At 45.6% G+C, this 13,553-nt stretch overlaps 1 protein-coding gene across 1 annotated transcript; it reads right to left on the bottom strand.

The window, feature by feature from the left end:
- Positions 1–1,349: 1,349 nt before the first annotated feature.
- LOC308287190 (pyrin-like) lies at positions 1,350–9,603 on the bottom strand (the record flags this gene model as incomplete). The annotated part of the gene is made up of 3 exons (XM_080728308.1): positions 1,350–2,286; positions 5,144–5,360; positions 9,579–9,603. The coding sequence occupies 3 exons, from the start codon at positions 9,601–9,603 to the stop codon at positions 1,350–1,352; spliced, it is 1,179 nt and encodes a 392-aa protein (XP_080584434.1).
- Between the last annotated feature and the right edge of the window lie 3,950 nt (positions 9,604–13,553).

Raw genomic sequence — 13,553 nt, 5'->3', positions numbered from 1 at the left:
TATTTACACAAACATGTAGGGACATGAAGTGCCAGCAGGGAGCACTGTCTGCCCAAACACAACCCCTGGTGTTTTTACTGCCACCCTGTGGTCTACAGGCTGAGCAACAGGCCCTAGAAGTAGACCAGTACTAAAATGATGGTATCTAGTTTAAAATGTCTTTCAGTGTCTTCTGAAAAATATTTCAGAACAATGGAAAATCTATACGATGAGGTGTGGGCAGAGCTTGAAAACAAATTAGTCAAGTCAAAATGACATTTTGATATAAAATGTGATTCTTCTTGTATAAATGTTCAAGAAGTGTCTATTTCAGTGGTTCTCAAAGTGGATTCCAGGGACTCTTATGGGATCCTTTATGGGGGTCTAAATTGACCCATACAAGTCTGTAACTCTGACAGCGTACAAATGGAACCAAATGAACCCTAACGGGTCCATTTGGTTCCATTTGTACACTGTCAGAGTTAAGGGGGAGTCTGGGGAGACCTTGCAATTTGAAAGTTTGAGAAACACTGGTCTATTTGACATTTGCCTGGTTTTTACATGTCATGGCGTATGTGATACTAGAAGTGCAGCACCTGCACCATGGTACACCTTGGGAGTTTATCAAGATAGATTTAGTAGTTGATATAGATTGTGAAAATATTTTCATTAATGAAACGATTGCGTCATCAAATATGTACTCTGGCTGCTTGATAAATGTGTGGGTTAGACAGATTACAAGCCTATCCTACCACACACACACACACACACACACACACACACACACACAGCACTGATGAGAGACTGGTATCACATTCACAGCCTGCACAGATGTTCTGGAATTCCTCAAATGGCAGTAAATGAGGGTGATCCAGCGGGTGATCTCCCAGGCTTGGTGACCCAAATCATTTGCCCTGGGGGTGCTAGAGAAACCCTCCAAACCAAAAGCCTTCTCTCCCAGTGTGTGTGTGTGTGTGTGTGTGTATGTGTGTGTATGTCTGTCTCCCTGTGAGGGATTCACACATTCCTTGCGTTTCTGGAGTGCTGTCTGTCAGCACCTTCTTACGCTAAAAGACATGCTGACAGCCATTAATTATCACACAGGCTGAACTAAGGGCATGCCTCACTGTTCTGCCTCCCACCCCTCTCTCCTGTCCTCTGTCTCTCTTTCTGTGTCCACACACTAATAGTGTGGTTGCCAGTAGGGAAACCAGACTATTGTTCTAGTCCGGAACAAACATAGCGTAAACATAGCCAAAAGGAAGCAGCAAAATGATTACGGACAACTATCCTATCCTATCGTTTTCCTCCTCTCTGATTGAATATATACACCATTTATTTCTAAATTAATTTACTGGAGGTGACAACGATCATGTTAATCTTTTTGAAAAAAGATTGTCCCCACAAAGATCAGTGTCCACATTGACAGGAGAGATGATCAGAGGAGCATTGTTTCTACCACCAGCATTAAGACAGGGACCAAAGTATGGATATAGTTTCTCAGTGAAGGAGCAGCCAGTGAAAGAGTAGAGATGGACTCTGGCTTCCACATCATAAAAGGAGACCCGACCCTCCTCATAATCCACAAACACTCCCACTTTCTGGAGCTCCTCTCTTACAGGGAGGAGGACAGCAGGGCCAGCAGCCTTGTAGTCATTTCCATTCCTCAACACTATAGTCCAATAACCATTTTTGGGGTTTGGTGTGATCTGTACCTTCCTGTTGATGGACTCTCTGGCCACTCCTAGATCCAAGTCAGTCTTCCCTTTAACCTGAACCTCATAGTAAAACCTTCCAGAGGAGAAGCTTTGTTTTCCTAAGACAGAGACACAATAAGAGAATCTCTCTTTGTTGTTTGGGAGATTCTTCTTTATGTTTCCATGGCTCACTTGTTTTCCATCCTCAGAGAGGATGAGTCTGCGATGAGCTGTATCAGGGTCAAGAGTCACGTCCACTTCATATTGCGGGAACCTCCTCAGCTCAACATCACACAGCTCCTTCATATATTGACTGAGTGTCTTCTCCAGCTGAGCCACAGCTGTCCTCACAGTCCCCTCATATGAAGGCTGATGGACATTGACCTTTGTCCAGTCCTTGATGGGTGGAGGGGTGTTGATGGATGTGATGTTCTGGAGGAGGTGGAGGTGGTCTTCAGTGTGTGAGAGCTGCTCCAGCTCAGAGATTCTCTTCTGTAACTGAATGATTTCCTGTTGAAGCTCTTTGACGAAGCCTTCAGCCTGTTTCTCAGTTGTTTTCAACTTCTCTTCAATCACACCAATGAGCCCAGCCTGGCTTCTCTCAATACAGCTGATCAGAGCAGTGAAGACCTGCACACTGCCTGCTATCACTTTGTCTGCATCTTTCCTGGTGAGCTCTACTGAGTGTTTAACCTCCTGAATCTTCACTTGTCTCTCCTGGATCATCTGCTGAACTTCATCATCTGTATTTGCTTCATATCCTTCTCTCCCCTCATGATTCCTGAACTGATGAACCATCTCAGAAATGACTATTTGACAGATACAGTATATATGTCTGGTCTCCTCCTTAGCTAGTGGTTCTGGGGTGTCTTCAACAAGTGGTGACTGTCTTTACAATCCAGGAATGTTTATGATGTAATTACAGCAGAATATTAAATTGTTGGGTTTTCTTTGTGTGATAATAGATATACTTTCAGTGTGAGGCTCCCTTCTCTTTGACTAATGTTCCTCACACTCGGTGTAATGAGCTTTAAGTCAAGCTGACTAAACTCTCAGCTCATCAAATATGACGTCAGTCTTGCCCAAATATGGAGTTCCACATGGCTCCAGAATGAGCCTCCTCATAAAGACAGCTGTTCACAAACTGTTCCATGACAAGGACCCCCGAAAAAGCCTCTTGGTCACACTATAGTTCTAGTGCTAATTTATTTCTTATTTCTAGATAGGATAAACTTCTAGACAATCATGAAGCAGCATTCTCGGTGACGTCACCATTATAGAGTAAGTCCATTGAGTTCAATGGAGGAGTGGTGCTAGCTTGAGGATTGGTTGAGCTTCACATGACAGTTAACTTGCTGCAGAATATAGTCACGGCAACCACAATTGCAATTTCCAATCGCATCTTTTCTAGATAATAATGCACTGGTTCTCAAACCTTTTTAATTTGAAGGACACCCAGTATGTGTGCATTAGGAGTCGGGACCAGGGGCCTCCCCATAACTCTGTGAGTGTACATATGTGTATACACTCACACTACAGACTTACTGAACTGTAAGCCAAGGATCCACCATCAGTCATTTAGCTGGGGATCCCCTGGAACCACCTCAAGGACCCCTGGGGGTCCCCCGGATCTCACCTGGAGAACCACTGTGCTAATGAGTAAGTAAAGGCTGGAAAAGACCCCAGCTGGGTTCTATTGGTTCTTTTCGGCATGGTTGACAGAAATGTTTCAAGGATGTCCTCAGGGACACCCAATCATCATCATCAAGCTGGGCTGAACGTGTCCTCTGGGACGACCAATCAGAGCAAGGGATGCAGGACCTTTGTCCAGCAGCCTCACAGAGACCTGAGAGGCCCCGAAACACACACGCACGCGCGCACACGCACACACACACACACACACACACACACACACACACACAGTACTGTGTGTTCTGCTCACCGTTTTATGAGCGGAGCATTTTACGATGATCTCTACAAATCCTGACTTCTGATGAAAAGCACACTGAGGGTTTTAGCAATTTATTACAACACAGCGGTAAATCAGGGCTCAAAACCATGAGGTGCATGGGCATGCCTGTTCAGCATTGCTCTGTGTGTACGTGCGTGCGTGCACGTGTCCTATACTGCATCCATGATCCATGAAAAGAGCACAGGTGTCTTCAGTGCAGGACATGTTTATGAGAGACAGTATCGGATTCATTTATCAGCTCAGTAATATTTTAGTGGTTATTGTCTTGGCTTGATCTCACCCATTGTGTGTCCCTCCATTCAGTCTCTTGCTGGTCAGAGTGAAAGTGCAACCTACTTAGCCTCAGTGCTGCTCCATGGTCAAAACAACTTGCCAGCACATGGAATGCAATGTGGCTTTCATCAAGGAGAGTTTGGAGATGGCTCCACGTGTTGGCTGTTATGTAGTGCACTGGTTCTATCCGGGCCCTCTTGAGAATCTCACCACTTAAGTGGTGATCTGACCACTTAAAGGTAGGGTAAGTGTTTTTCTTTGGGGCAGGGAGACCCCTGTGACTGAACAAACACTATAGTAACCAAAAAATATCATTTACCCTACCTTTAAGTGATCAGATGCCCACCGATCGAGGGCGAGCGACTGCATCCTCCATGCACTCGCTCCTTCTAGAGTCTAGACCGATCTGGGGTGCATTATCAGAGCACATTGATTGCTAAATATTAATGTTAGATTCTTATTGAAATGATAATGTTTTGCCAGTTATTTCGGGGCCCTCACAGCCTACATGTGGGCCCCGTCCTGCAGGTTGAGAACCACTGGTGTAGGGGGTGTACATGCATCTCATTTTACCGGCCTACGTGCCCTCGAGCGGCTAGGATAAGGTGGCGGTGAGACAGGAACCATCTTGATTCATAACAAGGCCATATATCATCCGAGGAAAGTGTCTCTGGTATGCTGCGAACTTGAAATGGATATTCTCTCTCTGTTCTCCCGCATCTTTCTTTAACTCAGTTCTCAAAGTTAGACAATTACTTATTTAGGGTCAAAACATTATGAAGAAATGCAACAAAAATGAAGATCCTAAGCAATGCTGAATGCATGCTATAGTTAGATTGATTTTACTAAACAAGGTGATAGTGTGAGAGTTGTGGAGTAGAGGAACCGTGTGTGTGTGTGCGCGCGCGCGCGCGCGTGTGTGTGTGTGTGTGTGTGTGTGTGTGTGTGTGTGTGTGTATCTACCCCTTATTTGACAGTCGGTATAGCTGAGAGGATTATTTTGACATGGCGAGTTACCGTCAGCTAATAGATACATGTAACACACGTGCTCTGACCCTTTACACACACACACACACACACACACACACACACACACACACACACACACACACACTGACCACGCACACACAACCTCAGGTGCGTATGTGTGTGTGTGTTTAGTGTCCAGGTGTAAGGGAAAGTCCTGTGGTTGCTCGGCTCGACTGCGCCCGCTGAAATCCACCTGATGACAGACACGGCCCACAGCCCGCAAGGCAGAGAGGAGCTCTGGGAGAGCAGCAGAGCCAGGGTCCTCTCTGTACCAGCATCAAGTGGATGGATGCACCGCTGGCAGCTTAAGCCCCCATCAACAGTCGGACGCTGGTGGACGACATGGTTGTGGCTTGTCACTTTCACCGCTCCGCTCTGTTGAATGTCGGCCTCCTTATCTGATGGGTCCACTGTGGGATGCCAATGACGCTATGAGTGGGGTCACTTCATCTGCCACCTGGCAGCTGGCACCGTCTCGTTTCGTCCATTCGTCACAGTGGTTTTTCAACCCTTTTCATATCAAGGTCCATTATTTATTCTGCATTTGAGCCATGGACCACCATTTGATGAGATTTAGCCTCGCAGACCCCAAAACTAGAATATTTTGTTATAGTTGGATAGTATTTTGTCCACAATTCCATGCTGTATTGAAGTGGTAGGCCACAAACTAAGTAATGCAGATGCAGAACAAAAATCGAACTCTTGAGAGCGTAAAATGAAACCAAGGGTAAGGGTCCATTTGGTTTCATTTTATGCTCTCAAGAGTAAAAGATCTATAAGTAGACCAACTCTCCATCAGTTACCTGGGGACCACCTGGAAGCTTTTGAAAAAGGAAACCAGCACTCACTTTAGAAAAGATCTAGGAGCTATCCATATCTGGAGTTTGTGATGTCAGATTTAGAGGTATTGGCCAGCTCCATATATGGAGTGACGATCCAGTCGTCTCCATGTATGGCTATTAAGGGTTGTATGAGGTCAGTGTCGTGATCTTCATATATGGAGATCCAGGTGATGATAGTCTAGCCTGGAACCAGACCAATCCGCCTGGGAAAAAAAACTTGCCCGTGGCGAATACGCAGTGAGGAATTAGTATGAGAGACACAGTATGTCCATATATTGGCATTCCAAGATATGGGCTTAATATTGATGACATCAGGGATCTCCATATATGGGCATAAAAGGGACAAGGACGGAATGGTTAGGCGCACACACTCAAATAGCGACAAGGACTGACAGGTACAGCGATATTTATTTGCAAGTGTTTCCAATTGCACCTTTCTAGTTCTATTCTATTCTATTGCCTGGAACTGTGGTGACCTAACCCTTCTCAAATGTACTAATCATCTCCCCATGAATGCTGGGTGAACTGTACAGTCAGTGCAGAGGAATATTCCGAATGACAGATTTACAAATTGGTTTGGTATCTCTGGGACTGTGCTTAGGTGGTTGTGATATCTCCTGTTAAACTGAAAATGTTTACTTTTTATGGGCGATTATGTTTCTCCTGCTTCAATGAATACTGTACATGTGGTGTGCCTCAAGGCTCAATTCTTGTGTGGCCTGTACTGTTTGTTCTCTTTATACATTTGGTATTTGGGAAACCATGCCTATTTGCTATTTCACTGCAATACTAATAATTAGACTAATTATAATCAGCTGTATCTCATTCAACAATCTGGTTTAAGGAAACGAATTTGCCAATATCTCCTTAGACTAATTTACGACAACAACCAGGTCCATGTTACTGACCCTGAACACATCTACATGAGTGTGCCGTGGAAGGGTTGCCTGTTCAGGAGAGTACGTTATGGGCCATTAGGGTCTTAAGCTACACCCCATCGCAGCCACACTTGTGGTTTATCCTAGCAGCATTGGGTCAGTGCAACACTGACTGGTGCTGTAGGCAGGCTGCCATGACTCCCTCTGCAGGTCCCACAGGATATGAACGGTCAAAGAAATAACAGATGTTATGTCACACTCCAATCTGGGAACCCCATCGTTTGTTTCCCCTTTAGTCGCGGAGCTCTGAATCTGTCTTGAGAGTTTAGTCACACTCTGACCAATCTATCTATCTCTCTCTGTCCGTCCGTCTGTCTGTCTGTCTGTCTGTCTGTCTGTCCGTCCGTCTACGCCCTCTCTCACTCAGTCATCTTGAGAATGGGGTCAGAAATACTGCGGTAAGCCTGGCTGTACAGACGGAAATCCCCTCTACCTGGGGTGGCATGCAGGCTAAAAGTGGTTTGGAACAAAACAAGAACAAAGAAAAGGCATTGATTTGTGTTGCAGTGTGTTTAGGTATTTCGTATAAGAACCTCTCCCTGTTTACTGTGGTCAAAGACCTGAGTTGTCAGTTATACGGAGATGTGGTAGCAGGATGTGATGGCTCCCAGGAACCCGATCTGCTGCCGTGCTTGTCTATTGCACAACCAGCCAGGCAGCCCCCCACCCCCCACCCCCCCCTTCAAGAAGCAGAGAGATATGCAAGAGAAAAGCACAGCGAGAGAGAGAGGGAAGGGGGGGGAAGAAGTGCAGAGATGGGGTGGGTTGGTAGGTGAGGGTACAGGGGGAAAAAAGAATTGCAACTGTCATCACAAACAAGAACCATCTGTCTCATTTGTGTAACTTGTTTTCTTTTAATATGAGAAGTATGCCGAGGAGATCTGGGAGTTTGAGAGAGAGAGAGGCCTGGGAGGGCTGGGCCCTGGGCTAAAGCCAGACCTCTTCTTCTGGGCTTCTGTGAGCGAGTGGCATTAATATCCAGCCACTCTGCATGTTTAACCCCTTCACCAGCACAACACACTGTGAGGGACGTGCAAGAGAGAGAGAGAGACAGAGTTGTAGGTAGTGGTGGTGGTGAGGTTTGAAATAAGTGTTTGCATGTTCTCCCCGTGTCTCCTAGGGTAGATACCCCCACAAAACCATGCAGTAATCCTGGTCTCTATACTGCCTCCCCCTTGCCAGTTGAGGGGAAAGGAACTGGTTGGAATAACGTGTTCCTTCCAAACGTGCTACGTCCAACCGGGGAAGCTCCCCCCTGTTAGGTGAAAAGAAGCGGCCCGCTCACTCCTCATGCACTTAAGGAAGCATGAGCTCAGTTCGGGGCCCTCCCCAGGTGTGGCAGAGGGAGAGCAGAGCCCAGGATTACAGTTTAGGCAATTGGCACTGGGTGAAAAAATTGGTTATAAAAGTCGTAGGATAAAAATGTATTTAAAAAAAAAAGAAAGTAAAGTTGGCCATTAAAGCCTAATTGCACTGTAAATTTCTGTGGATCTCCCTGAGCTCTGGTGGTTACGGTGCAGATCTCAGATTGAATGAGAGATTACATGGCATTCATAAGTGACTAGCTGTTCAGAAAGCACTAGCAGTATCTCTGTGGTTTGACCCTAATTGCTAATTGTCTCCCTGAATATATGAAACTGAATTTATTTCTGTCTATATGCTTGTCATATGCACATTATACTATTGAACACCATACGCTTTAGGTGTTTCTCTGTTGCCGTGTAGGCTTCATCACCTGTAATATGAATGGAACTGAATTAAAGTCTAACAAATAGTAGTTTTTTCCACTTTCTCTTTATGTGACATGAGACATAATCTGAACTTGGCTTGCTAGTTCTAGAGTTTCACATCAAACAGCTTAAGCATTATTGTGGCTACGCCGCCCATATATCATCGCACAAAGATTCAAGTTGACCAGAGAGAGTTAACAACAGGAGGCGACTGTAAACTGAACCTTGTGCCCTCGAGGTCTCTGCACCTACAACAGGTGGGTGGGGAGGTGGGCGATCAGTCACAGTGATTACTATATGCCCCAGAGAGGCCGGGCCAAATGTCAAATTGCGGGGCAGGTATTTTCATCAGGCAGGCGGTGACAGCACCTCTGGACTGCTCACAGGTCGCTCTTCACACCAGCCAGCCATCTCCCCCTATCCTCCCAGCCTCCTCCATTACCTGTACCTCATTATCATTATGATCTTAGTTTCAGCATTTGTCTATTTCAGTGGTTTTCAACCTTTTTCATATCAAGGTCCATTATTCAGCATTTGGGCCACGGACCACTTTTTTTTTTTAAGATTTGTTTTTGGGCTTTTATGCCTTTATTGGATAGGACAGTAGACTGACAGGAAATGGGGAGAGAGACGGGGAGTGACATGTGGCAAAGGTCGTCCGGATCGGGAATCGAACCGGCGACGCCGTCAGGCATCATGCCTATGTGGTATGCACCTGGACCAGTAGGCCAGCGGGCGCCCCCACGGACCACCTTTTGATGAGATGTAACCTCTCAGACCCAAGACTCGTTGGATAACATTTTATCCAGAATTCCATGCTGTATTGATGTTGGTACCATAGAAGAGAGAACAGGCAAACAAGTCATCAAAATATATATTTCTATATTCTAATTGTGTATAGACCTCTTGTAAACTACAGTAAGTAATGCAGATGTTTAACAATAATTTAACTCTTGAGAGCCCTTACGGGTCCATTTATAGATCTTTAACTCTTTAACTCTCAAGAACCCCCTCAAGGACCACTGGTGGTCCCCGCCCTGGTCTATTTAGTTACAGTAATGTCTGCTCCTCACAGTCTGCTCCACATACTGTACAGCGAAACCGAACAAATGGCGCACTTGGCTTTTTCCCCTTCAGAGTCATAGCGTTTTAAGATGCCTCTTGTCTCCACCACAGCCACAGCAAACCACAGGAGGCATTAGAGCTCTCTTGACGGACTGACGAGGACCACGGAGCTATGCAGACGGGAGCCCACAGACATTCCCCATCACTGCGAACACACCACCATCATGCCCTGCCAGCAGCGCCGGCCACCAGGGGGCCTAATTAAACGCAGATCTCGCCGGGGCCTTAAACAGAGACAGGTTAGAGTTTCACTTTGACCACAGGCCAGCCATGCCAGGAGGGGTGTGTGAGTCACAGATATTGAGAGAGAGAGAGAGAGAGGGGGGGGGGGAGATAGAGAGGAAGCTGTTGATATTGATAGAGACAGAGGCAGGCGAATGAAAGAGTGTCCCATGTGGTCTGCATTTCACTGTAATCCCTGCTCTGTGGTATGCTGCAGGGCCTGTGGGCTGTGCTTTTCTGTCTGTCTGTCTGTCTGTCTGTCTGTCTGTCTGACCGACCGACTGACTCTCCCCCTCTCTCTTTCTTTTCCTCTCCCGGTCCAGGCCCAATCAGTCAGACAGTGAAACAGGAGTGTCTATGGTCCTGGTTCTTCCTGAACCCTCTCTCCCTCCCCCATCTCAGTTCCATGAGGATATTTACCAGCTATCTGGGTGAAATATGTGGGTGAAATATAATGGCACATAAATTGTGTTTCATGTGTCAAGACCGTGGAGAAGGACCTGGAGGGTGTAATGTACCTCATATGCTTAGTTCGGGCACGCACGTACGCAAGCATTCTCACAGTGCGCACGTGCGTGTGAGTGTGTGTGTGCGTGCGCACACAGTGTGGATGGACACCACACTGTGCCCAACGTGGCCACATAATAACATTGCTGAAAGACACAGGAGAGGAATGATTTTTATTGAAATATGTCTGTGTCCGTCAGCAAGTCTGTGTGTGGGGAGGGAGTGCGGTGGTGGAATGGGATCTGCACATCACTTTCCAAGTCTAGCAAAACAACTCCTGTATGTATATGCAGTAATAAAAGACCACAGTCTATTGCATAGTCAAGATACAGTCTATATATGCGTGTGTGTGTGTGTGTGTGTGTGTGTGTGTGTGTGTGTGTGTGTGTGTGTGTGTGTGAGTGTGTGTGTGTGTGTGTGTGTGTGTGTGTGTGTGTGTGTGTGTGTGTGTGTGTGTGTGTGTGTGTATATCTTGTATTAAAATTGAGCCATCACATCCGAACCTCTAGTATATATATGTTTTATATATGTTTTCTGTCCTGTTAAGAGATATATATCTGTTATGTTTCAAACATGATGCACCCCCACACACCTACACACAACCAGTGGTGAAAGTTACTAAGTACATTTACTTAAGTAATGTACTTGAGTACAATTTTGAGGTGTTTGTACTTTACTTGAGTATTTCCAATTTCCAATACTTTTACTTCTACTTCACTACATCTCAGATCCAAATATTGTACTTTTACTCCACTACATTTATTTGAAAACTTTACTTACTAGTTACTTTGCAGGTATAAATTATAATAAGAAAACATACATAGACCACTTTAGCCCTATTTTATACATTGGCTATTTGAAAATAGCCGATCTACAAGCTCACAACGCGTCGCATTGCGACGCGTTGTGAGCTTGTAGATCTGCTATTTTCAAACATTTTGTACTTTTACATTTGGTACTTTTAAGTACATTTTGATGCCAAAATGTTCATACTTTTACTCAAGTAGATTTTGAATTCTGGACTTTTACTTATAACGGAGTATGTCTACTTTGCAGTATTGATACTTTTACTTAAGTGTAAAATGTGAGTACTTTTTCCACCACTGCACACAGCGACACTCAATCTCCGCTATAGCGTACACCGTACACCCCAAAGAAACGGGACTGAAAGGAGTGATTTTTGACACAGCATATATTCCATATTAACATACATTCATAGGCAGTATAGTGTCGTTCAGTGTATAAGTCTTTACAGATCTATGTCTCTATAATGATAGCATGTTATTATAGGAAAGCTGGGCGCTGTGCTGCTGGTACATAGGTTAGTCATACACAGTTCACTTCCCAGGCCCTGACAGTGGCACGGGGCACTATGGGTAACATCCACCGCGCTGTCGGGTGGAAACCATGTATGTCCAAAACCGTTCCTTCTTTTTCATTGTTATTAACATTTTAAAATTGAGAAAATACTAGGGGACCTAAAAACTCACAACGTGGCGCATAGCGACGCGTTATACCTCATTATCTTCACTACTTTTGTGTGACACTCTTGTATGATGGAGTAGGGCACTAATTCACGGAGAAAACACAAAGCTTTGAAACATGGAGATACAAGGTTTCTGCCTGACAGCAACGGTATAATATGTGCGTGTCTGTCCGTGTGTTTGTGTGCATTTGTATGCATGCGTGTGTGTGTGTGTGTGTGTGTGTGTGTGTGTGTGTGTGTGTGTGTGTGTGTGTGTGTGTGTTTGTGCGTGTGTGTGTGCACTCTGCACCTGGAAAACGTTGCTACTGGAACTTGGTGACGTGAATGCGTGGTCCAATGTTTGCTGCTATAATGGGTGAGGGCTCTATGTGCGCTTGGAGAGAAAAGTGCTTCAGTCATCATGCATGGTGTCCATGCTCTGGCAACCCTCTGACAAACTCCCTTTATGTGTGTGTGTGTGTGTGTGTGTGTGTGTGTGTGTGTGTGTGTGTGTGTGTGTGTGTGTGTGTGTGTGTGTGTGTGTGTGTGTGTGTGTGTGTGTGTGTGTGTGTGTGTGTGTGTGTGTGTGCCTGTGTGTGTGTGTGTGTGTGTGTGTGTGTGTGTGTGTGTGTGTTTGTGTGTGCCTGTGTGTGTGTGTTTCTGTGTACCATACTGTGTGTGACGGATGACAGTGTGCCTCACACACCTGTCCCCCACCTGTCAGAGAGCCTTAAGGGCCAGGAGGAAGGGAGGAGGACCCTGGTGACAGTGGCCCTCAGCACAGTCTGTCACCATGACACTGATAACCAATGAGATACAGTAAGGAGAGATACAAAACCAAGAGACATGAATGCACACGGCAACCTGTGAACACGTTGCCATTATGCGAGTGTGTGTGTAGCCCAATGGTTCTCAAACTTTTAAATGTGAAGGTCTTACCTTAACTTTGATAGTGTACAACGGGTCCATTTGGTTCCATTTGTACACTGTCAAAGTTACATTAGACCCCCATAAAGGAACCCACAGAGTCCCTGGAATCCACTTTGAGAACCACTGGTGTAGCCTATGTGTAGTTGGAGCAGCATCAAGACAATGCGCGACGGGTCAAAATGGCCACTTTGACGTCGACAGCAACTGAACCTCAGCACAACATAATAGTCATGTACACTTGGACCGCGAATTGAATCGTGTGAATACAAAATAGAAAATAAAAAGTATTTTTCTCTTTGTGTTCCTTTCGTTGTTTGAGCGTCGCCCGGAACACAACGACAGGCTCGGCTCCTCCCTTTGACATCCGACCTTCCTCCAGACGAGTCCCCCAAAGCAGCAGCAAGGACAGAGGGCAGACTGCCCTCCTCTACCCCCACCCCCCACCCCCCCATAACCCACCTCCATCCCAGGGTTGACCCTCCCCTCCCCTCCCATCATCCATCTGTGTCCATCAACCCATCAGTCCACTTTTCTGAGACCCCCCTCCCCCTACCCCACTCTCGACAACGTCAAATAAGTTAAAGCATTACAAAAATAAGAAAAAGCATCAACAACAACGAACATCTAAAGTGTGAGAGTGAGGGACGGAAGAACGAGAGAGAAAGAGAAGCTCTTTTTTTTTTTTTGAGACACGATATATTTACATATTCGCCTGTGGGTTATTGTTTGTTTTTGTAGGAAATCCCATGCATAACGTATCAATATCCTTTATGATGGTATAAAATGAATAGCACGGCCTAGGACCTCTGCCTCGGTGCCAGTCTGTCAGTCTTATCTGTCAGTC

The sequence above is a fragment of the Nannobrachium achirus genome (genome assembly GCF_963921795.1).
Source record: "Nannobrachium achirus genome assembly, chromosome: 6".
In the NCBI taxonomy this organism is placed as follows: domain Eukaryota; kingdom Metazoa; phylum Chordata; class Actinopteri; order Myctophiformes; family Myctophidae; genus Nannobrachium; species Nannobrachium achirus.
The sequence above is the reverse complement of the archived record's forward strand: the minus strand, read 5'-3'. Positions and strand labels throughout refer to the sequence as shown.